The following is a 24,263-nucleotide window of genomic DNA, read 5'->3' on the forward strand; positions in this document are numbered from 1 at the left end:
AGAGCCATACTATAGTTTTAAACACAAAGTTGAAACACCAAAGGAAAACATTTGACCAAAATTGGTACAAAAAAGTCATTGTAAAAGACACAGACAGTACATACACTGTTACATTAGCAGGAGCATGCTAAACAATATGTAGGGAAGCCAACATAATTTTGAAATACTCAGTCAGATTATTACTTTCCATAAACAAACTAAAAATATCATGGGCCTCCAATAATAATCTAAAGAACATAAGCCAATGCCACACGTAATTCTCCGAATACTTGGTTTACCTCCCATTCTCATGCTGCTTTTGAATCAGATTTTGTGCTAGCTTTTGACTCTGATTTTGAGTCCCCTCTTGTTTGAGTCACTTCTGTGCTTCTAGCCTCACCCGAACAACATCCACCACCATGATGATGATGGTGGTGGTGGTGATGATGATGACCGTGATGATGACTCTGCTTCCCCTTCAACTGCTTCCGCATGTCATATGCATCCTCCCCATCTGCATAATACTTGGCTTCCACATCATGAATCTTATACCCCAACGTCTCAGTATACAGATTAAAAGCTGCCCTATTACTCTTCCTCACATGCAACGAGACATACTCTGCTCCAAACACCTGCATCCACTTTGTCTATTAATAACTAGAAATGTAAATATTTTTCGCTTCCTTTCTGATTACTTTTGCAGTTCAAGAATTTGCAAATAATTACTAAACAAACGTGACACTAATTATCTGGCCAAAAACAAAAAGGTATCTCTAATTCTAACATAAGCATTCCATATAAAAGTAAAATCATGTATTTCTATAAAAAGATTAAATTTTTAACTTTTACTTCTCCAAAAATATTGCTGGCTTTCTTTATGAATCCACAGTGAGCTTTTTCTTCCAAAATGTAATAAAAGCAACAACCAGACACCCTCTAATTTACGAATAAATAAGTATTTAATAAGCAATAACGTCAGCAAAATGAATAGAAATCCATGGATTGGCATAAAAAAAGCTTTAAAAAAACGAAATAATGATGAAGATAAAAGGTAGGAAGACCTGTTCCATGGCGGCTTGGGCGGCGTTCATGAGCTTAGTGGCTAGGCCAAGCTTGCGGTGGGTGCGGAGGACGGCCAGAGAGGTGATATGGCCATGGCACTCGCTGCTTTCTTCTTCCATCTTGGCAAGGACGTAGCCGACGATGCGGCCGTTGTAGTCCTCCGCCACGTAAAGCAACTGAGGCCAAGAAAGGATATGGTACAAATAGTACTTCATCTGGTAATTCTCGGGAAGGCATAGCAGGTTGCAAGCTTGCATCGCCAGCAGGTCGTCTATGGTTGCCTTGCGTATGCACACCATTGTTTCTTCTGCTGGATTCTCTTCTCCTAATTCGGGAAATTAGGGTTTTTGAGAGTTCTCCTGCGGGTGCGATCCTGAGAAGAGAGCGGTTTTGCTTACTTTGGTCGGATAAGCCGAGTTGACTGCCTTCGATGGTTAAGTGCTTGAGCTTGGTCTTGGGCTTTGTTTTTCAATCCGTAGCCCGATCTTACAGAGAAATAAATGGCCCAAATAATATTGTATTTTAGCACGAGGAGATGGTTTTCTGGTATTTTCATGACTTTGTCCTACCATAATTATATGGTACCATGTAAACTTTAAATTGGTTTGTTTAGAATTTTAATTTGTTTAATTAATTATGTAATATTTTGTTTATCCTTAAAAACTCGATTTAAATACAAAACACTACACGTTCATAATATGTTAATGTAAATTGACAAGTCGAGACGAACCGAACATTCTAATAGAGATCAGAGTAACCATCTAAATAGAAATACAAACGACTAATATTATAATACAATTATGGTCAATGAGAATAACCATCTAAATAACTTGTTACACATTGAACTTCCACATCCTAATGTACTTGATATTATGTGCAGTGACAACCTTTTTCATCCCAACAGCCAAGCATGTGATAGGTGGTCGAGCAGTTCTAGGGATCTTGTCGATTCGGGCATCTTCGGAGAGCCTTATTCCTTTCTTTTTTTCGATGAAAACATTTGTATTTTTAGAGGAATCCATTGGCCTCTCATCACCAATGATGCAACTTGAAAGAACTCCGGTGTTCTGATCCAAAACACGAAGCACACCATCTATTCCACCAACAACTAAAGTTGATGTATCGTTCTGCAAATGTTGCATAGAATACAGAACATTTGGACTTATTCTTGTCTCCCATAAAGATTTCATGGTCCTGCAGTAATAAAGAGCAAGGGGACTCAATCAATATCATTTAGCATAGTCTCTGTGACTAAACCTACTGTTACAATTGCCAATTGCCAATTGCCATGAGATTGATAGATCCTGTCTAACCCTTTCTTCTTCACGTTTATAGAACTACAGTTTTGTTACTTCTTTCAAAAAAAGAAAAAAAAAAGGGAGAATATCAAGAAAACAATGGATCTTATCAACTCTTAAGTTCTCGCACACACCATTCACAGAATACCCAGTCACCCGTTTCGTTTCTAGTCAGAAACCAAGTTAATCAGCAGATAGGTTGCAAAATACGTCACAATGAAAAAGGTAGGCATCATATTGGGGCAAAAATACGCAAGGACAGTAGATATCAAAACCTAAACTTTTATAACCACCATGATGTACCAGTATGATTCAAGCACTACCAGTCACTCAGTGCTGGGATCCTGTAGCACAATTTATTCAGGGTGAGTTCCATGGAAAGTTATTTGTTGCTCATCTTGCATGCAGGGTTCATTTATAATTGATAACTTATTAATTTTGGGCAGGACTGAAATCATTTTTAACTTAAAAGTCGAACATAAAATAAAAATGGCTCTACATTTTTTTTAACTGATTAGCGTGAACTTATAAAAAATGAATTTATGATTCAACCGACATACCTAAGGTCCCAACAATGTGTATATCCAATTGTTGTCCCAGCAAACACTAAATGAGAGGAAGGGTTGAAACACAGGGTCCTTATGCCTGTCAGAATAAGAAGAAATTAGATTCAAGTTTCAGATGGAAAATACCTAAAAGAAACTAAAGTGGCATTTAACGCAGTGATGTGCATAACTGTTTAATCATACAACCTCCCGAATTGGTTGACCTTAGTGTAGCTACTCGCTGATCGGATGAGAGGCTGGATATTGAGACACTACCAAGAGAGCTTCCACTGAGAATCAAATGGTCATCATTCAGAGATAAGCATGTTACAGGCCCAGCATGCATCCTGCATTGAGGATATTAATAAGCAACATTACACAGAGTCCTTCCAATATGAGTATAAGAAATCACCAGAATATGATCAACCTTCTTTCCACTAAACAGCCAAGTGTTTACTTAAGTGCATTTACAAGTCAAAATCCACTTCATGTATTAATTTACTTAGCTGAACATTTAATTTCCATAATTGGGGCACTATTCAAAGTCCAAGAAAAGATTCATGCAAGCATTATTCTCAAAAGCTTGTGCAAGAGAAAGGGTGTTCAACATGATAATGGTCTTTTCAGACACTTCCGCGAAATGAGTTTAATTACCAAGATAATTAGTAATGAAGACCAAGGCCTAAGTTCAAATAAAAATTTCTTAACAGCCAGTGGAGTATTTAACTACTTTGATTAACAGAAGGTATCACTCAAGAGTGACGAGCAAGAAACATCTTTGCACTATATGAAAAAGATAGCAGAGATCAAGTAAAATAATGATCCACAATGTCCTACAGAATTTCATTATTGGAAGAGGAGTGAAACATAAAACATTCAGCACGCACAGTGCATACTTAATAATTCGAGAACACGCCCTACTATACATGTCAAATGCCCGAACAGTTCCATCCTCACATCCAATGACAGCCTCTGGATCAGTGTACCTGTTGAAGAAAGCTGTTTAGTTGCATTTAACAAATGAAAGCCCTTTATTAAAGAAAGAGAGCATTTCCCATTAACCAAAAAAATTTTACAATGTCATGTCATATATACTAGCAACTCACACTTCTCTTTGATTAGAAGAATGTAGTACTACCTAGGATAACTCCAGAATATAATATTTAGCAAGCCAATAACTGATTGACATTCCTTGATACTGAACCAATTAATGTGGTTTATGAGTACAGTTTGAAATTGTTTTCTTTTCTAGATAAATTCACCACTATTGCAGACAAGAATATTCTCGCCAGACAATTCTGTCAATCAACATCCATACCGCATGCATAAACCTTTTGAGAATGTGCCTTCATGTGAGGGAAATATACTTCTTTTCCCATTTCGTCTCCATATGCCTACACGAGTACCAAGCAAACCAACAATCTGGAAGGAAAAGAACAGAAATTATTCAGAAGAATTTATTTGATCAAATCATCTGAAAAATTTCCACATAAACACAATGATTACATTCTTAATAAGAGCATTTTATGTTTAAGGCCACTTGTGAACTAATCTGGTAGACATGGTTGGGGAAAAAATAGAGGTCAGGGGAGAGAGAAGGAAGAGAATAAGAGAGTGGGGCAGAGATTAACCAGCTAATGACAAGAGGAGGATGAAGTTACCTTGGTCTCATCGAAATCAAAGTCAACTAGAGGGGCACTATCAGGGATGTAATATTCTCCCACACAATTGTAGCTGCTCAAAGACCAAAGACGCATAACCTGGTATAGTTTCCATAAAAAAACATTAGTAGATTGAAGAGGCAAAGAAAAACCCTTCCAGATAAAATCTTTGTACTTCAGATACCGATTCATGAATAATTTGGACCTGCAATTGACTTCTATTGACCTCAAGAAAATGGTAAAGAACTGGAATGAGTTTAAACAAATCTCTCAAACCAGATTCACCAAGTAGGAAGGAAAGTTAAAAAAAAAGGGTTTGCCATATTTAGAACCATACGCTTCCTATACGTCTAATACAACCATATTCTAACTATAAATATCCTACAGACTACAACCCTCAATGTGTATTTGCCTAATGACAAGCATGGGGAACAATTTTTTCCCTTTGTGGTAGTTTTCAAATATGACTGAAATGAATAGCATAAGATTGGCTTATACATGCATACATATGAAACTGCTGTGACCACTGCCTTCTCTTTTGACGCATAAACCAGGGAAGCAGGCATGATTAAACTGAAAGGAAGACCTCAAATTGCCATAACAGGTTTATGCGGCATAACCATACCTTGTCACCAACACCAGTGAGAAGTAAGCCCATCCTCATCCGGCACTGATCAACCCTAACAAAAAAACAAGGTTAGAAATATCTGAGGCCTTGGTTTCCAGCATCTTTTGTAATAAAAATGGAAAATTTAAGAGTAAATTGGAGTTTAAAACGCCCTGCATTTCAACAAGAAGAGCACCAAAGCTTTACCCGACAGAATGAGCTTTCCACTGATGAATATCGATACGACCTCGTCGTAAACATAAGCTATGATGCTTCATGGCTGCTTCTTGTAGGCCTAATTTCCATGACTGCCGTGAAGAATTAGACTCAGTAGAAATATTTCCCATAGAATCTCGCCGCAGCTTGAAATACAACGCTTGCAATAACTCGGATTTTTTAACAACTGCATTCCTTAATTTTTTTTTTTTAAAAAAAGAAGAAATTAAAAAATAATTCCTGGAAAATAAAAGGAAAAGGAAAATTTGAAAGAGAGTACCAGGATTTGCAGACGGCGGTGCAGCGAGCGAGGTCGAAGGCGTTCAGGAAGGAGAAGATGATACACAGGATTTCGTGATCCAGCCTCTCCATTCTTGTTCCACCTCTCACGCCGCTTCTCTTCCTCATCGACGAGGAACCGGCCGAGGGGCTGGGTCCCATGTTTTTCCCTCGCTAAGGCGGTAAACGGGGAGGCAGAGAGAAAAGAGAGAGGTTGTGTTAAAAAGAAGAAAAAGAAAAAGGGAAAAATGAAAAACTGCGAGATAATAACGACAATGTCAAAACGCAGCGTTTAAGTAAGCGTACGGGTTACTTGTACGGGCCATTAGTTGCAGTTTACACCTCTATCAGCGTCACTGATCAGCGACAGTGCTTGATCGGTTCGCCCTCCCTGGCTTCTCTTCCCCGACAATTAGAAATCGTCATCTTTTTTTCGTCGATACTCGTATTCCTAAAACGCCAGTTACAGCTAGTTGCACATTCATTGTGTATCATGCTCAGGCTTCAATAGTTTTCCTGCTGCAGTGAGTGAGCGGCGTGGAGAACCAACATAAAATTTGCCTTAAACCCGACATTGCAGGATGGCACGGTTTCAGAGCGAAGCTCTCATATCGACTATATATTAGAGTATGATCATGAAATCATGAGATTCAATGAATCAAAACGTACAAGTTGTGTCGATCTTGACACAGCATATTGTAGCCTGCTTTAAACAAAATCCCGAGCTAAAACCATTGAAAATGGAAAGTGGGCACAAACGCTTACAAATGCCAAGGGCAGTAGGACAAGTGAAAGAAGATATCAAGCATTGAATTGAACACATTTTCTTGATCCGTTCTTCGTCATAATTATCTTTCTCGTTTAAAATCTTTTGGCAAACCAGTTTCTTGATCTGGGTTTCTTCTGTTCTATAAACAAGACACATGTTAGTATACTCCAATAGCTACCTGCAAATGTATACAAGTTCAAGGAGAAAGAGAAAAAAATTTCTACAGCTATGTGCCTGAAACAACAACAGGACGACAAAAGTTTAAATACATTCGGAAGCTGGATATGTAACAGCTGGTTGACATGTGCTTATGCCTGAGCTGCAACCTAGCTGATACCAGGCCAGTTAAAGCATTATTCTTTTGTTTATCCAAATTTGGCTAACTTGTGATCAGAGGGATTAATTCCATAATTCTTTATAAGTGTGCAAAAGTCTTGATTCTTTCTGCTGTTTTTTGAACCATCTGGGAGATATGAAACCTTTATACTTGTGTTAAAGAAATGCTCTAGGCATAGCTTAAAGGGCTATTTGTTAAATTGTACAGCTAATTTCAATCACAACATCATTTTGATTGGTGCATTGTTCCGGAGAAATTACATGTTGTCATGTCAAGTTTCCTTTTAATGTTTCATGACAATCCCTACTTTTACTGTTTTTTTGTTTAATTTAACAGCAAATATAACATCTAAGCATTTGATATGATGATAAGTGCATGCATCTGCGTGCTTAACAACCACAGGATGCAAATCCCCATTTCACAATGATGGGAAAAAAAAAAAAGAGCAAAAAAGAACTTTATTGAATCAAAGACAAGTACAGATGAACCCATTGTTTAGAGATACATCTCAGGAGCAAAAAACCCTTGAATTGAAAGCCAGAAGTTTAGAGATGAAGCCAGTAGTCCTCGAGTCATCAACAAGTATCCGACGATAGCAAGATAATATGGTAGGAGTGGGGAAGACAACCCTTGCTAAATATACAACAATAATGTTACAGTTAAGCATTTCTTTGAAACGAAAGCTTGATTTTTGTTTCTGAAGAATTTGATGTTGTTAGGGAGATGAAAACAGTACTGTTACCATGAGTGAGTTCCAAGCCTAGGGATGCCAATAAGCTGAATTCATTACAAGTGAGATTGAAAAGAAATTTTCATAGTTCTAGATGATATTTGGAATGAAAACTATCTATGAGAATCCAATGGTTCTTTAAAGTATTTCTTCTGAAGTACTAGGCTGTTCAGGAAGTAAAATTACTGCCATATAACTACATCATAATCGAAAGAAATTAATGACATCTTATCTCAGGGAGAAGAAATTTTGATGATCATCCGAATTTGAAAGTATGCAGTTGGCATTTTGTCAAGGAAAATACGGTGGAAAGATGGTGTTTGCCATTGGCTGCAAAACGTGTCAGAGGCATTGTAACCAATTGGTCAACACTTGCACCCTTTCATTATTTCTTTGTCAATCACTTTCATAAACAGCTGATCATCAAATTTTCTTCTCCCCAAAGATTGATGTTACCCATTTCTTTCGAATGGTAACCCAGAACTTTCAATCATGGACACACATCTTAGGGTCATGACAGTGGTTTTACTTCCCAACTTCGAAGGAACCATGACCATGGAAGCAAATTCAATTCTTATAGTTCTCATTACAAATATCACCTAGGACTATAAAAGATTTCTTTCTAACAATTTCTTCTACTCTCTCTTGAAGCAAATCCAATTCATACACATCATTAGCTAAAACTCTTTCATGGTAAAACTGGTCTAATCACCCTAACAACATCAAGTCCCTCAAACAAAAAAATCCAAGCTTTTCCAGTTCAAAGAAAGGTTTAAATTTCACATTAGCGTAACCAAAGCTATCACAGTTCTCTTCACCACTCTCGCCATACCAGCTTTAGGAATCACAAACAAAAACCTTTTAAGACCACCACCGTCTCAGCAATAAGCAAAAATAAGTCCTGAAACCTTGATTTGAACATAACAAGGCTTGGATCGAGTTCAATATAACAGCAAGAAACAAGTTTCCGTACCTCGGCAGTGCTTTCTTGACATTCTGTGCTCCATCTACGCTGTGGACTTTCGATGGAGTACTCATCAAGCAAATCCTCCATATCGTAATGAAAGTCCTTGAGAGCGTTGACCCAGATCTTGAGCAAAAGTTCTCCTCCCATATCTGGAGGCGGCCGGTTGGGAAGCAAACTTAAGCGGCTCTGGGGAATTAAGCAGCGCCTGCAAAGGCACACCTACACTAGAATTCTTTTGAGTAGAGAGAAAGAGAGAGGGAAGGAGGGAGGGTTCTTGGTTGAAACAGGCAGCCACTGATATATACACACACCAGAGAAGAAACAAGGCTTCTTCCCTTATGCCTCACCAACAACGAGGAATGCAAGCTTCTAGCAAAGATTATGCATTCATTCTATTTATCTTGTTAATAAAATTAATTTCTAGATCTTGTAAAATAAGTATAGCTTCACAGGTTTTGTTAAAAATGGTTCCTCAGTTGCATTGTGCATGTACCCCGTGACTTGAAACAGTCACTCATCGTATCAAGCAACATACTGTAATAATCAAATTAATTATGGTAATGATTAAATTAATTTTTTCTCGATTGCATGTTTTTATTTTTTCATATTAGAAAATTCGAATCTTATTTTTTAAGCAGGAGACCATACACCAATCAATTAATCAAATATTCAAATTTAATTCATATAATTTAATAAAAAATATATATTTAAAACAAAACATAGCAGCAAGAGGATATTTTTTATTTTTACTCTAAAAGAAACTAATGCATCATTGAGCACTACCATTTTTAAAAACTATGTCATTTCCTGGAAATGACTGAATTTGATATTTACCCCATGGTCCCCATTGCTAAGGCTAGGCCTCCAATTTTGACCAGGCAAAACTCCCAATGGAATTTCTTTACGGATTCTTGTTAATGGCCAGAGAAAAACAGAACATCTTTATGATTAGTATGATTACCAACCACACAAAACTCCAAGGTTGGCTTGCTCCTTTTTTGCTTTCTTTTCATGTTTTCTTGCATAAGATAGTTAATACTCTGCTAATAAACATTCAAATCTTGAAACAATTTGATTCTACAGACTTCAATTCTTAGCTTGAGTCAATGTTCCAGGAAAGAAAGGAATGCAAATTGGTTTAAAAACATAAAGGAAAACAGTGTGCCAATAAAACTTGCATGGTGATCAGGAAAACAAAGTTTAACAGGTAGAAGACTGCAGAGTAAAAGGATTTCTTTTTCCAGACTCAGATTGACCCAAAATTTCTCTTGTATCAGTTGCTTTTTCTCTCTGCTGTAACATATAGTATTTGCCTTGTATAAGAAGATGGAATGTGGCTTCTTTGATTTTTCCTCTATTAATTTCCTTTCTCTACGTAATCTTTTACCAGGAAACAGCCATGGAAAATTTGCGCCAGCTCAAGTCCATAAGCGCTCTTCTTCCACAAACCAGAAGAAAAGAGGAGATGGAAAAAAATTAGTCCAATGGGGGAAGTTCTGCTTTTGCTTTTGTCGGCTTTTGGCTATTTGCCTTTTAGTACATACGACTAGAGTAAGCTTGGGGTCAGGGGGGGATGTATTGATGTTAACCTCAATCAACAAAGGCCTTAAACTTAGTCAATCAGGAAATACCCCATCCAATTTCCCTGTGGGACCTCCCAAATCCCTGATAGGCAAAGTTTCCAGGATTCAGGAAGGAAGAGAAGTTGGTTTCAGTAAATGCAAAGAGAAGAACTAGCACAGAAAACCTAGTGCTTGATTTTGATCCTAACCTCTGGTCTTGTTCTGTTTCCGAGGATTCTCTCTCTTCGTTTCATTTCTATTAACTATAATCTTAAACCCTTCAATTTGTTTCTGCAAAATATTTATGATCCCTGATGGAAGCATTAGCTGCAGTCGGAGAAGCTTTTTTCACTGCCATGTTTGAGGCGCTGCTTGACAGGTTTAACGCTTCTGACTTGCTATATTTTGCCCGAAAGGAGAAACTTTATGTTGACCTCAAAAAGTTGGAGAAAAAGCTGCTGTGTATCAACGCAGTTCTCACTGATGCAGGAGAGAAGCAAGTGACAGATAGGACAGTCAAAATCTGGTTGACGGAGCTAGGAGACTTGGCTTACGACGTTGAGGATGTGTTAGACGAGTTTGTCTACGAAGCTTTGCGACACAAGTTCACAGCACAACCTCGTACCAGCGTTAGAACGGTAAGATGCTGGCACGACCTTGCTAGTTTAAGTTGTTTTAAATGGAGTGCTGGCACGTTTAGTGTCAAGATGGGGTCAAAGATAAAGCGCATCGCCGCTAGACTGCAGGAGATTGCAACACAAAAGAACAACCTCGAATTAAGAGAGAATGTTGAGGGAAGGGCCTACAAAGCAAGGGATCAAAGATTGCCCACAACGTGTTTAGTCAATGAAGTCAATGTTTACGGTAGGGAGAAAGATATGGAAGCCATTGTTGAGCGGCTGCTGGTTGAGACAGCAAGTCATGCTGAAGTGCCAGTGATTCCCATTGTTGGAATGGGAGGAATTGGCAAGACGACCCTTGCTCAGCTGGTTTACAATGATGATAAAGTCACTGGGTTTTTTGACTTAAAAGTATGGATCCATGTTTCAGAAGATTTCGACGTCATAAAGGTCATGAAAGCCATTTTACAAGTTGTTCATCCTGGATTTCCTGACACCATTGGCCTGAACTTGCACCATATCAAGCTGAAAGAGGAGCTATCTGTGAAGAAAATTTTACTTGTCTTGGATGATGTTTGGCATGATAACTACGTTGATTGGAGTAGCCTTATCCTCCCTTTGGAAGTTGGCAAGTCGGGAAGCAAAATCATCATCACGACTCGCAATCAAAACGTTGCTAAAATGACAGGTACCTTGCCTGCTTATCAGTTAAAAGAGTTGTCATATGATGATTGTTTGTCTGTTTTAGCCCGCCATGCTTTGGGAAGCGAAAACTTTGACGGGCATCCACATCTGAAAGATATTGGCGAAGAAATAGTAAAGAAATGCAAGGGATTGCCTTTGGCAGTAAAAACCTTGGCAGGCCTCCTGCGCAACAAGGTGACCTACGAAGAGTGGGAAGCTGTATCCAAGAGCAAGATGTGGGATTTAACAGAAGAGAAAGGAGGCATTTTTTCTGAATTAAGATTGAGTTACCATCACCTCCCTTCTCATTTGAAGCCATGTTTTGCTTATTGCTCTCTGTTTCCAAAGGACCACGAATTTGACAGAGATGAATTGGTTCTTTTATGGATAGCAGCGGGTTTTGTGCAACAAAAAGGGGATAAGCAACTGGAAGACATAGGCCGCGAGTACTTTTCTGATCTGCTATCAAGGTCATTTTTTCAACAGTCAAATAATAACAAATCACTGTTCGTATTGCATGACCTCATTATTGATCTTGCTCAATCTGTTGCCGGGGACTTGTGTTTTAACATGGAGCATGAAGTGCAGATTGATGATGGCCAACATTCTTTTGAAAAGGCTCGCCATGTCTCATTCATTCGTCATCAATACGATGTCTCACGGAGGTTTGAAATCTTTAGCAAAAGAAAGGATGTAAGGTCATTCCTAGCATTGCCTATATTACATCAGGGAGAATATTGCCATCTAAGTAGTAAGATATCACACCAATTGCTGCCAAAACTAAAACGCTTAAGAGTGTTATCCTTGAGTGGCTATTTCATTGGAGACCTATCGAATTTGATTGGTTATCTGAAGCATCTGCGGTACCTTAATTTGTCTAGAAGTGCACTAAGATTGCTCCCTGAGTCAGTTGGTAATCTTCACCACTTACAAATATTAATACTAAACCAGTGCAGGGAACTTACTGCTTTGCCTGTTGGAACCAGTAGATTGATTAAATTGCATCATCTTGACATCAGTGATACTCCCAAGCTACAAGAGATGCCATCAGGACTAGGGAATTTGAAGAGTCTCCGGGTACTGCCCAAATTTATCATCGGGAAAGATGGTGGGCTGACATTAAGGGACTTAAAGGATTTGTCTCTTCGAGGTCAGCTTTCCATTCTAAGGCTGCAGAACGTGGTGGATATTCAAGATGCAAGGGTTGCCAATCTAAAGCAAAAGCTTGATTTGAAGGAGTTAGCCCTGGAATGGAGCGATGATTTAAATCTCTCTAGAAACGGACCCAACCAATTGCAGGTCCTTGAGTCACTGTGCCCTCCGAAAGATCTGCAGCGGCTTTCTATTTCAAATTATGGAGCTGGAGAGTTCCCATCCTGGGTTGGGAATCCTTCTTTTGCTAAAATAGAGCATCTAGACCTCTCTGATTGTATAAATTGCACATCATTGCCATCACTCGGGCGACTACCATTGCTTAAAAAGTTGAATATAAAAGGCATGAATGCGGTGACAAGTTTGGGCCCCGAATTTTACGGGGAGGGTTTTCCTTTTGTTAAGGCTTTTCCATCTTTGGAGTTCTTGAGGTTCGATAACATGAAAGAATGGAAGAAATGGGTTTCATCTGTTGGGAATGTTGAACTTTTCCCTCTTCTTCGTGAGCTTATACTGCACAACTGTCCTAAGTTGACTGGAAACTTACCTAGATACCTTTGTTCTCTGGTGAAACTAGATGTTCAAATGTGCCCAGTGTTAACAAATTCACCTTTAAGCTTCCCATGCTTGGGTGAATTGAATGTTGCAGACTGTAGTGACGCAATTCTTAAAAGCATGGTTGATCACAGCTCCATCACCAAATTGAAATTGGAGAGAATTTCCGGCCTTGCCTGCTTAACTAAAGAGCTTACAAAGTCCTTGGTGAAACTTGAAGTTCTAGAGATTGAAAGTTGCAGTGAACTTACCTGTTTCTGGTGGAATGGATCAGAATCAGAAAACGTGCCTTGGCTAAAGAGTTTAGTGCTAAAGAATTGTCCCGAGCTTGTATCCTTTTTCGGAGAAAAGCAAGGGCTATGCTGCTTCTCATCTCTTAAAGATCTCAGGATTGAAAGCTGCCCAAAATTTGTTTGCTTTCCACCGATGGGGCTGCCCTATACACCAGAGTGCCTTACAATCCATGACTGTAAGGCTCTGGAGTCATTGCCTGATACGTTTAGGATGAAAGACTGCAGCAACCCCTATTGCCTTCTTGAAGAGTTGGAGATTGTAGGATGCCCTTCTCTGAAAACCGTCCCAAATAGCAGGTTGCCCTGGACACTCAAGAAGTTGAGTATAGTAAACTGCAACAATCTACAGTTTCTTCCTGATGACAATTGGAATAGCGCATCTCGTCTTGAATATTTGTGTATAGAAGATTGTCTTGCTTTGGAATCCTTCCTGGAAAGTGGGTTGTCAATCCCTAATCTTAAAATTCTCCGCATATCCAACTGTTCGAATCTCAGGTCCCTGCCAAAGCAGATGCAGAACGTCACATCCCTTCGGGAACTGAGTTTATCTGACTGCATGGCCCTCGAATCCATTCCACTTGGTGGTTTGCCACCCAACATAACTTCACTCGAGCTCCGTAACTGTAAAAACCTGAAGAAGCCGATGTCAGTGTGGCGCCTGGACAAACTCAACCGTCTTACGGAAATCAAAATTGCTGGTACATGCCCTGCTGCAGACATGGTTTCCTTTCCAGATGAAGAGGGCGTAATGCTTCCTTCAACCCTGACCGATCTTCGCATGGAAAGCCTCCAGAATTTGGAATCTCTGTCGAGGGGACTCGAAAGCCTCACAGCACTCGAGCAGTTACACATTAAAGACTGCCGTAAGCTTCGATACCTACCAAAGAAAGGCCTGCCAGCTTCGCTTGGACGACTGTGCATCTCTGGCTGTCTTGTTTTACAAGACAAGTGCAAAAAAGACACAGGAGAATACTGGCCCATGATATCCAACATCCCTTGCCTTGAAATAGACTGAAAAAGCTATGCCGAATCAGGTCTGAATGTACATAGGCTTCTTTCTACTTTTTGGTTTTATTGCACTTCTATTGGAATTTGTATAAAATCCTTGCTGATGGCTTGATTAATCTGATGCAAAATCAAGAGGATATATGTACTGCAACTTAGCTATACTAGTGTTCTACAAAAGATGATTCCAAGCAGCAACTTAGTTTCCTTGTATTGGGATCCATGGTCTGTGAAAGCCTAAAATTTACAAGAATTTGGCCCGAGCTGGTGAAATCACAGGATTTTGGCCTTTATGTCTAATAAATTTCCATAAAAAAAAGTGTAATATTTCTGGTGCAGATGCTCATCTGTCAAAAACTCAATGGCCTGCTTATTACTATACACAACTAAACATGGATTTTGCTCTCAATATGCTGCTATTTTCTGTTCAATGTTAAATTCAATCCTTAACTTTTATCTTACTAGATATCCCTATATTGTTCTCAGGTTTTTCCCTCAAAAGAAAAAAAGAAAAGAAAGAAACTCGATGTATGCCTTCAAGCTTGTGTACACTTTATTTGTGGGCACATTGAGAACTGAATTTCCTCTACTGCAGAATTGAGAGAGGCGGTTTGCTGAACAGGTTACAGTCAAAGATGGTTGAACTGCAATACAGTAACCAAGTTGGAGATGATCATGCTTGAAATTGCCAATGAGGCAGTTGGGAAGTTACACCGAACAATGAAGATCACATAACAAACTGGTTTTGGACGATATTGCAATAGCTTGTGGGAAGATACAGAAATTGATACACCTGCAATAATCTTCTTCCTAGCATGCTCCTTGAGCACATATTTTTATCTTTTCCTTTCTTCTCAAGGGATATAATGGTGTAACAGTGTGCCCGTCTGAGTTAAATGCACCACTGGTCACAGAATTGGTGATATAATTTACTTCTTATCTTCTTTCTTCCAAATTGTACAGCAGTAAAACATATTAATAAATCATAATACTAAGTCAAAAGGCACAAGAGTTCTGCATCGGCAAGGCAAGTTATACACCTTGTAGTATCAGATAGAAATTTTCTTTTCAAATAAATTTTGCTTCAAGTGGTTAAGTGCGGACACCTGAACTTTCCCACTTTTTTGTTTAAAAAAAAAACTGCAAACAGGCTTAGTAATACTGAAAAAGAATTATGAAGCCAACGGCGGATGGGCATACCTGAGTGGCAATGACAAAGAGGATTGTACAACTTCTATTGCAAGAGAAAATACAACTTGCTGTCTTAACTGTGAAACTTTCTCCATTACATATTAACAGCAGGTAGCTGCAATTAAGAGTCCTGGAAATGTAGGGCATGCTAAGAATCTGAATTATGAGGTAACATTAATGTTTTTCTCCTGAGTATCATTACATTGGAAGAATTACACTGCTTAGCATATGATCCTCTGAGTACAGCAGTCAGCCATTTCTTTAGGAGCAAAGATGCTCAAACCTGCAATCTGTCACCAAACAGAGAGATCATGCTCTCGATACTTTCTATAGCTTGTGAGGGATAACAACACTAATTATTATCCACTTGATGGTAAACTGAGCAATGACTATAACATAACAAGCAGGTTAAGGTGTGATAAAGCTAGAGGCATAATGTGATTTGGAATGGGGGAAAGGGAGGAGAAGGTGAGATAATTTATTTTTTTTTTGAAAGTTGAAGATATAATTTCATTAACAAGAGGCTTTACAAAAGCTGCCCATTAAGGCAGGAACTCTGCTTAAGCCATAAGCAGAGAAGAGCAAATGTACACAAGCTCAGGTTGCAATGAGATCAACAGAGACTAACCAGCTGAAACAAACAATTCCAGACCAAAAGATCAACGTCCCACTCTCATCACATAACAACCCAAAAGAACAAAAGAATCACTTCTGACATAAGCAAAAAAACAGCCCCAATGAACCAGACTCTGCAGACACCCTCATGATAAAATACACAGGGACATGAAAAGCACCACCTACCTAAAAGCAAAAACCAAGCACAGCCAAAACACCACATCTGATGAAACCACCCACTGCAGCATCATGGAAAAGTATCCGAACAAACTTGCCAAACTTGCTAACTCCTTCCCATCCACTCTATTCCAGCACATTGATAAAATCCTGCATACGTTCAATCCCCGCTTTGGCCAGTCTTATCTGCCAACTGATTATTCTCTCTAAACATGTGCTTAACTTGCCAGCTTATCACTTCTCTCTTCAACCTGTCAATGTGAAGGATCCACTTCCGTAACCTTCAGTCGGCTGATTCACCCATTTGACTGCATTGCTTGAGTCGCTCTCAATAATCAACTACTTCATTTGTCCCCATTTGGAAGCTATAAAGAGAATAAGCGCCGCCCTTATAGCTATAATTTCAGCTAAGTTAGCATCCCCCACCCCTATGGATTTGGAAAACATGATTTTAACGTGTCCATGTTCATCTCTCATCACACCCCCTATTCCGGACTCTCCAGGGCTGCCTTTCGCCGCTCTTCAACATTAAATTTCATTTCCCCCGGAGCTGGTTTAGCCCATCCATCCACATGTCTACCTTGTTTTGGTTGTGTTATTGCTGCCCCAAGTGATGGGCTCCGATACGTATCAATTGTTGAACTATAATTATGAGGCCATTTGACTTTGGCCCACACCGCAACTCTCAATTTGCTACTTCGCAAACCTGGTTACTGTCCCAGCTAGCTCCTTTAAAAACTACTTCATTCCTTTGGAGCCACACTGACCAAGAGATTGCATAAAACGCCATTGCCCACACTTGCCCTTCCCCTTTCCTAAGATCAGTGTTATTCCAGATTTCAAAGAACTGTCTCAACCTGGTAGGAACCACCCAACCAACTCCCCATTCTGCACTCAATCTCATCCACACTTGCCACACCAAGGTGAGCTAATTAACAGATACATCTAACTAATTTCAAAATTAAAAGCTAAGAAAATTAGTGTGAGAATCTTCTCATGAGCATGTTTATTAAGTAAACCTTGCATCTTTCTCTTGTCTTCTAAAGGGCAACAAAGTCATGCAGCATGCCTCCTGTCAGTTACATGCACCAATAGTTAGGGAGGTAATATAAATTGTTTTTAGATCTTCTTTACACAAAATCTACAGCTGAAATATTATCAGTAAATATGTGCTAAGTTGAGGACCAGAGGAGTTGTTCAAGCAGCAAGGGGTTTTACCTGGTTGAACAGTAGGAGGTATTGGCATTTCTGTTTTTTCCGTCCATCTGAGAATCCAATCTGCTTAAGTTTGTTCAGCAGATGTCAACACAATCTATCCTCACAAGAGGAAGGTGAGAAATAATTGGCCAAAATGAACCTTTCTCATCTAAGCATTGATTTTCTAAAAGAGGGCAATTTCTGATGTGAAGTACACCAAGCATGATAGGCAGGCCATCCTTTGGCAAGAACTGGAGCTTAGGGCAATCCCAAACATCTAATCCTTCAAGAAAAACGAGGTCCTGGAGCCCCTTGGATAGAAATCTCAGATTAGGTAGACTCTGGACTCGAAGGTGGACAAGAGTTCGTGGAATTGTAGAGTCTTCAGGGAAGGAAGTCATATCTAAATCAAAATCACCAACATTTAAGTCTTTAAGAGATGTAAGCTTGTTTAGGCACCACTCTGCAAAGGGTTGCTTGAGTTGCTTGCAACCCCAAAGAGAAAGTGATAACACGTTTGGTGGAAAACCACCCTCTGGAAAATATTTTACACTTGGACAACCAAATATTGTGAGATATTGCAGAGATTTGAGGTCATGCATCTTATTGGGTAAGGACTTGAGATTCACACAATTGGAGATTAAGACTGTTCTGAGGGTACGGATTGGCAATCCACTTTCTGGAAAAGACTCCAAGGAAGGGCATTGATTTACATGCAACTCAGTTAGATGTTCAAAGCTGTACATACACTGAGGAAAGGCTTTCAGTTTCTTGCAGTTTCCAATACGAATGACTTCAAGTGACCTACTGTTCTGCAACAATCTCTCTGGAATGCACTCCAACTGTTTGCAATCCCAAATCTCAAGTTGCTTAAGGGCAGCTGGTAACTCACCAGGTGGAAACAAAGTGAGGGATGGACATCCAAGAATCTCCAAGTTTTCAAGATGACATGTAGTGATTCTGCTGTTATCACAATGCACCAGTCCCTTAGGTAAAGACTCCAAAGATTCACATCCCAAGATTGCCAGATTTTTAACCATAGATGGCAAATCCATATTTGGGAAAGACCTTAGTTTGGGGCACCATTTAACACTCAAATCTTTTAATGATCTAAGCTTTTCTAGCCCATTTGGAAGCTTCTCCAGTTTGGTGCAATCTTCTATTTCCAGATACTCTAGGCTGGAGGGTAGCTCATCTTCATCATCTATCAACCACAACAGTTGAGGACACTTCATGATTGCTAGACGCTTCAAACAAGAAAGGTTTTCTAATCTGGCACCCTCTTGCAACAGGGATGTCAGTTGACCGCAATCTTCAACTTCAAGAACTTCAAGTGATACCAAGCATGTGAAGTCTTTGGGTAAGTAAGAAAGATTTGAAATGTTCTCAATTTTCAACCTATTGAGAGCAGTGAGGTTTATGAACCTTGTAAGAAACTGCTCATTACATTGTTCTAAATTCAATTCACAAAGAGATGGGAGGCTCAGAAAAGAGGCTGCAAGCTGTGGACATTCACAAATGGAAAGCTTTACAAGGGAAGTAAGCGAGTTGGGTAAAGCCTCTACCAACTTCGGACAAGTCCACATCACAAGCTCCTGAAGATGAGGGAAATTTTTTTTTGCAGCTTCAAACACCTGGGGCTGAGACCAGTTCTCCCACTTCAACATTTTTCCAAATGTTAGAGTCTCTAAGGATGGAAAAAGCTCATCAGAATAAGACATAGCCCCATAAAATTCAGAACCCACAAAACTTAGTCTAGTCATTCCCTCAATGTGCAAGTACTTGAGGGAAGGTAACCTCCCAAGTGACGGTAATGATGTGATTTTTGAACAATCACAGAGATTTAAGCACACCATGTTAACAAATGAAGGGATCCTAATCCAAGATGGGAACTTCGAACCTGCATAAGACAATATGCTGAGTTTCTTCAGATTTTGATGGGGTTCTAGCATGTCGAGAACATCAATTTCATCTACTTTGCTCTGAAAACCATTAAGAGCATCACTCCATTTCATGACTAACTCATCAAGTCCACGTTTCTCCTTTAGATTGGCAACCCTTACATCTCGAATCACTGCCACATTTTGCAACTCAAATAGAGAAAGCTGCCCTTGAAGATGAGACAAGCCTTTCAACTCTCTTATACTAGGCCCACTGCCTTTTGCCACAATAAACTTTGACAGCTTCTTGAGATTGATCAAATTACCTATATGCAGTGGCATTTCCCTCAGATTATCAGTATCAGCAATATCAAGATAATGGAGGCTGATGAGATTCTCTATTCCCTGAGGCAATTTAGTAAGTTTCCTACAGCCACTCAAGTTTAACGTCTGTAAATTGCAGAGAGCACACAGTGACTCAGGTAAGCACCTAACTCTAGTGCGAGACAGATTCAGGTATCGTAAGTGATTGAGATCACCAATAGAGTCTGGCAGCTCACTTATGCAATAACCACTGAAAGATAGCACTCTCAAGCATCTAAGTTTTGGCAGCAGGTCTTGGAACAGCGTCTTAGTTAAATAGCATTCTCCTTCCAGATCTGACACAAAGACAGGTAATGCTAGGAAAGTTCTTAAGCATTTCGTTTTGTAGAAGGACTCAAATTTTTTGCGAACATCATACTTCTGACGAATGAATGAGGAGTGGCGAGCCCTCTTGGAAACATAGCATTGCCCATTGCTACTTATCTTGTCCTCCAACCTGAAACAAACTTCACCAGCAACATATTGAGCTAAATCATTAATGAGGTCATGCATCATATAACATGACTTGCTAACACTTGATTGTTGAAAAAAAGACCTTGATAATAATTCATGAAAATACTCAAAACCTAAGCCTTCCACCTGCTTCATTCCTTTAGGTTGATGGATAAAACCTTCTGCAATCCATAATTGAACTAATTCATCCTTCTCAAATTCATAGTCCTTAGGGAATAGTGAACAATAAGCAAAACATGGTTTCAAATGAAAAGGAAGATAATGGTAGCTCAACCTCAGGGCTGGTAGAATGGCACTATTATCTTCTGGTAAATCCCATATCCTGCTATTCAGTATATCTTCCCATTCATGATAACCTATCTTGCAACGCAAAAGGCCTGCAAGTGTTTTAACAGCCAATGGCAAGCCCTTACACCTTTTCACAATTGCCTCACCAATTTCTTTCAAATTTGGATAATTATCAAAATTTCTACTCCCCAAAGCATGTTGTGTAAACAAAGACAAACAATGATCACGCGACATTTCTTTCAAATGATAAGCAGAAACAGTTCCCATCATGGATGCAACTCGTTGACTACGGGTTGTAATGATGATTTTACTTTCTGCAGAACCTACTTCTAAAGGACTGCGAAGAACCGTCCAATCATTATAGTTCTCATTCCAAACATCATCTAGAACTATCAGAAATCTCTTCTCAGACAATGTCTCCTTTACTTTTAGTTGCAGCTCGTTCAAGTCAATCACATTACAAGCCCTTGAAGTCAAGGATTCTAACAGAGTTTTCATCACCCTAACAACATCAAATTCCTCAGAAACACAAATCCAAGCTCTCAATTTAAAGAAAGTCTCAACCCTGGCATCATTATAAACAAGCTGGGCAAGAGTAGTCTTCCCCAACCCTCCCATTCCAACTATGGGAATCACAGAAATCCCACCATCACTTGATTCTTCCTCCTTCAGAATAAGTTTATTAATAATAAGTTCCCTGTCACTTTCCCTACCAAAAACAAGGGATTCATTCACCAAAGAAGTACTGGGCATCCTTCGCAGCACTCTATCACGGCCACCCCCAACCCTTTCTGTCAAACCAAGATCATCTTTTTGTTTAACAACATCTTCCAATCTTCCCGTAATTTCCTTTATTTTAGATGCCATTTTATAATTAAAAGTAAAATGGTTCAAAAAGGAAGTAAACAATTTTCGTATCTTGCCGGTGATTCTTTGACTCTGCTCCTTGGACTTTTGTCGAAGAGCTTCAGTAGAAAAGTCATCAAGTACATCCTCAATGTCGTAAGCCAAGTCCTTGAGCTCATCAAGCCAGATTTTAACAACCCGATCAGTGAATTGCCTCTCCTCTGCGTCTTCGAGCACTGCCTGAATCTTGAAGAGGACGGTCTCCCATTTCTTGAGATGGGCATGGACCTGTTCTTTGCGAGCAAACTCCAGCAGCAAAGGGGCCGCCAACTCCTCGGACAATACGTCAAGGAGAGTAGAGAGCAGGTTCTCGCCAACCACAGCAATCCCACACTCCATCGCAGAGAAACAGAGTCTTTTTTGTAAACAAGAGGGGATGATAGATTAGATACGACCTACCAATTAGCAACAATTTCAGGAAGAGTAAAAGAAAAGAAAGACGCATGTTTCCTGCTTTAGCTTAAAGCAAAACCAAGAATCTTTTTTTATTATCAGGACAGAAACCTCTTACCCTTTTGATACCTTCTCCAGTGGATTCCAAGATAAACATATAAATAAACACAGACAAAGCATGCCGGTACGACCCGCAGGCCGGTTGTTTTGAAAGGGTAAACGGAAAAAATTGGCTTTCGGTAAACCCCAGGTATTCGTCAGTTAGTGATTGGACGATGAAAAGCCAGGACAAAAAGTTCACGATAAAATACTAGAGCAGGTCTCTGGTTTTAATCCAGAAACTCCACGTTTTACGTGTAGGTTAGATATGTACTTGCCTGTTTCAATATTGTTCGGCCGCCGAAAGTGGAAGAAAAAAGCAACGTCGGTGATCTACCTCGTGTAATCAGCGTCTGTGGAGACGGGAAAAAAAAATGTCAACGATTACTTCCTTTCCTTCCAATTAATATATTAGACCCAAAAGTCAAAAGCTATGATTAGACCTTCAGGCCGGCACCTTGCCTCGATCATCGGTGGAGTAGAAGAACTGATGCTCCGTTGCCTCGCTCCATTGTTGGAACCAAAGATTAATTTACAGCATGTATATGCCAGAGAATGATTCCATTGCTTGATTCAGGCTGAGTTTGGTTTCTTTTTACAATAAGTATGGCTCCAAAACTGTGGGATATATCAGAATTCTTTTACTTTTACACTTTCAAACCTCATCACGAACCATAGCGTTTTTAAACTCAATTAGCGTTGCACTGTCAAAAGGACCACGTCGGCTTAGACAACCCTTTTTGAGGAAGGCTACTTGTCGATTGGCTTTCGGTGCAGGCATACAGGAGACTTCAAAAGAAGAGAACGTCCACGTATTCATTTCTCTTCGCGTCTTTTCAGTGTCTCAGACAAATTTGAAACAAAGGGTAGACACTGCTCTTAAGGCAACCATGGACGCTGCTTGGCAAGAAGATGTCATGGTTTCAGAAGATCGGTTATGTATTGGATTAAGATTGAACATGTTTATACCATCTCCAACCTATGAGGAGTATATGTGTCCCTAAGAATCCCTCGTCAGCTTGTGGACTGTGACAGTTGGCCTAACCCTCCGCCAACTCTTACCAAAGCCCCATGCCTCAAGTCCCAATCACCAGTTTTCGAGATTTTTCATAATTTAATGGTACATTTTGCTTTCCTCCGAGAGAAGCAAAATAAACACATCAGAGAGAAGTTACGAGGAAATTGCGTAAAGTTTAAACTATCTGCGAGGAGGGGAGGAGGGACAAGGAAGTACCCTTTGCATGGCCAACGAGACAGTGCGCCATATCGCTTTGTCTGGTTAGAAAATGAGCGCCATATAGCTTTGTCTGGTTAGAAAATGAGAAAACTTTCAAGAACAACATCAATTCAAATACAACAATCGAAAATATCATTTATGACCTTTTAACTTTCATTACAATATCAGATTCCAACATCTGCCGTTGATGGTATTTCTTCGTTGCTTTTCTTTCTTCTGATGACTTCGGTTAGAAGAAATCTAAAAGGAAAAAGATAAAAGAGTTGTTCCAGGGAGTAAAGGTAGGAGTAAGGTGGGTGATGATCCTTTTCTACTTTATATATATATATAGCCTCGAAAAGAAATTGGAATGAAAACTTCTTTTCTTGGCATATCTGGGATTCCAATGTGGCCCAAATGATGAAGGAAATCAATCAGACATTTCTTCTGAAAAACTTAAAATACATTAAAATGATATAAAAGTTTAAAGAATAACTAAGAATTTGTATGTTGAAACCGGATGCTGTATCTTAGAAACAAATATATAAACATCTATACATGTACCTTATCCGAACCTAAAACCAGCATAAAAACTTTATCTCAAATCTGAATATAAAACATTTATATTTTACATAATGGGATCCAATATCAGAAAATATCTACTTAAAAGATATCCATTACGGTCCTTCGGTCAAGTCTACAAAGTTGTCACACTCTTCAAAGCACATCATCATCTTGGATTGATTTTTTTTTTTTCCTTTTTTCTTTTTATCTCGTGAATCATGGTAACTACTAAAATGCTGCTGAACAAGGTTTGGAATTGAATGAAACATTGCCCTGCTCTATATTACCGGTATATTTATAGTACAAAAAATTTGAGTACGGGTTGTAATAGGATATGTTTACGAAATTTGAATGCAATGAAGGACAATCGGATATAAGCTCCGATGATCTAAACTTGAACCACAAGTAAGGGGTAAGGTGTCACGTCTCGAAATTGAGACATGACATGGTCATATTATCTCGAGACTAAGTCTCACAGTAATATGAAATCTTGCTATAATTTGCTATACTAGAAGTCCCCAAATGAAATCATACTAACAATATTTCATACTTACATTTTCGTCTATGTAATTATTATAG

The 24,263-nt window shown here is 39.2% G+C and overlaps 4 protein-coding genes across 7 annotated transcripts; 1 reads left to right on the top strand and 3 right to left on the bottom strand.

The window, feature by feature from the left end:
• Positions 1–29: 29 nt before the first annotated feature.
• Positions 30–1,461, bottom strand: LOC110413548 (Acyl-CoA N-acyltransferases (NAT) superfamily protein). Its single transcript, XM_021424404.2, has 2 exons — positions 1,041–1,461; positions 30–611 (listed from the first exon to the last, which is right to left on the bottom strand). Exons 1-2 carry the CDS (start codon positions 1,338–1,340, stop codon positions 288–290), a joined length of 624 nt encoding a protein of 207 aa, XP_021280079.1. The 5' UTR covers positions 1,341–1,461; the 3' UTR covers positions 30–287.
• Positions 1,462–1,709: 248 nt separating this feature from the next.
• Positions 1,710–8,910, bottom strand: LOC110414045 (F-box family protein with WD40/YVTN repeat doamin). Of its 2 annotated transcripts, XM_021425102.2 has the most exons (11): positions 8,457–8,910; positions 5,954–6,550; positions 5,649–5,821; positions 5,360–5,563; positions 5,171–5,225; positions 4,546–4,644; positions 4,203–4,306; positions 3,781–3,870; positions 3,092–3,231; positions 2,900–2,984; positions 1,710–2,235 (listed from the first exon to the last, which is right to left on the bottom strand). In XM_021425102.2, exons 3-11 carry the CDS (start codon positions 5,807–5,809, stop codon positions 1,875–1,877), a joined length of 1,299 nt encoding a protein of 432 aa, XP_021280777.1. In that variant the 5' UTR covers positions 5,810–5,821; positions 5,954–6,550; positions 8,457–8,910; the 3' UTR covers positions 1,710–1,874. The 2 variants fall into 2 exon arrangements, with proteins under 2 accessions (XP_021280777.1, XP_021280778.1); XM_021425103.1 differs by lacking the exons at positions 5,954–6,550; positions 8,457–8,910 and having other exon boundaries at positions 5,360–5,555; positions 5,649–5,784.
• A 502-nt stretch (positions 8,911–9,412) lies between these two features.
• Positions 9,413–15,263, top strand: LOC110414504 (putative disease resistance RPP13-like protein 1). 3 transcript variants are annotated; one of them, XM_021425729.1, is made up of 3 exons: positions 9,413–9,431; positions 9,841–14,350; positions 14,808–15,263. In XM_021425729.1, exon 2 carries the CDS (start codon positions 10,327–10,329, stop codon positions 14,329–14,331), a length of 4,005 nt encoding a protein of 1,334 aa, XP_021281404.1. In that variant the 5' UTR covers positions 9,413–9,431; positions 9,841–10,326; the 3' UTR covers positions 14,332–14,350; positions 14,808–15,263. The 3 variants fall into 3 exon arrangements, with proteins under 3 accessions (XP_021281404.1, XP_021281405.1, XP_021281406.1); XM_021425730.1 differs by lacking the exon at positions 9,413–9,431 and adding an exon at positions 9,469–9,657; XM_021425731.1 differs by lacking the exon at positions 9,413–9,431 and having other exon boundaries at positions 9,469–14,350; positions 14,917–15,263.
• A 297-nt stretch (positions 15,264–15,560) lies between these two features.
• Positions 15,561–23,382, bottom strand: LOC110414544 (putative disease resistance RPP13-like protein 1). Its single transcript, XM_021425810.2, has 4 exons — positions 22,348–23,382; positions 21,924–22,257; positions 17,523–21,767; positions 15,561–17,376 (listed from the first exon to the last, which is right to left on the bottom strand). The coding sequence occupies exons 2-3, from the start codon at positions 21,983–21,985 to the stop codon at positions 17,597–17,599; spliced, it is 4,233 nt and encodes a 1,410-aa protein (XP_021281485.1). The 5' UTR covers positions 21,986–22,257; positions 22,348–23,382; the 3' UTR covers positions 15,561–17,376; positions 17,523–17,596.
• Positions 23,383–24,263: the final 881 nt, after the last annotated feature.

Source organism: Theobroma umbraticum, unplaced genomic scaffold, assembly GCF_002168275.2.
Source record: "Theobroma umbraticum cultivar Fairchild unplaced genomic scaffold, ASM216827v3 scaffold_4.1, whole genome shotgun sequence".
NCBI classification, from domain to species: Eukaryota; Viridiplantae; Streptophyta; class Magnoliopsida; order Malvales; family Malvaceae; genus Theobroma; species Theobroma umbraticum.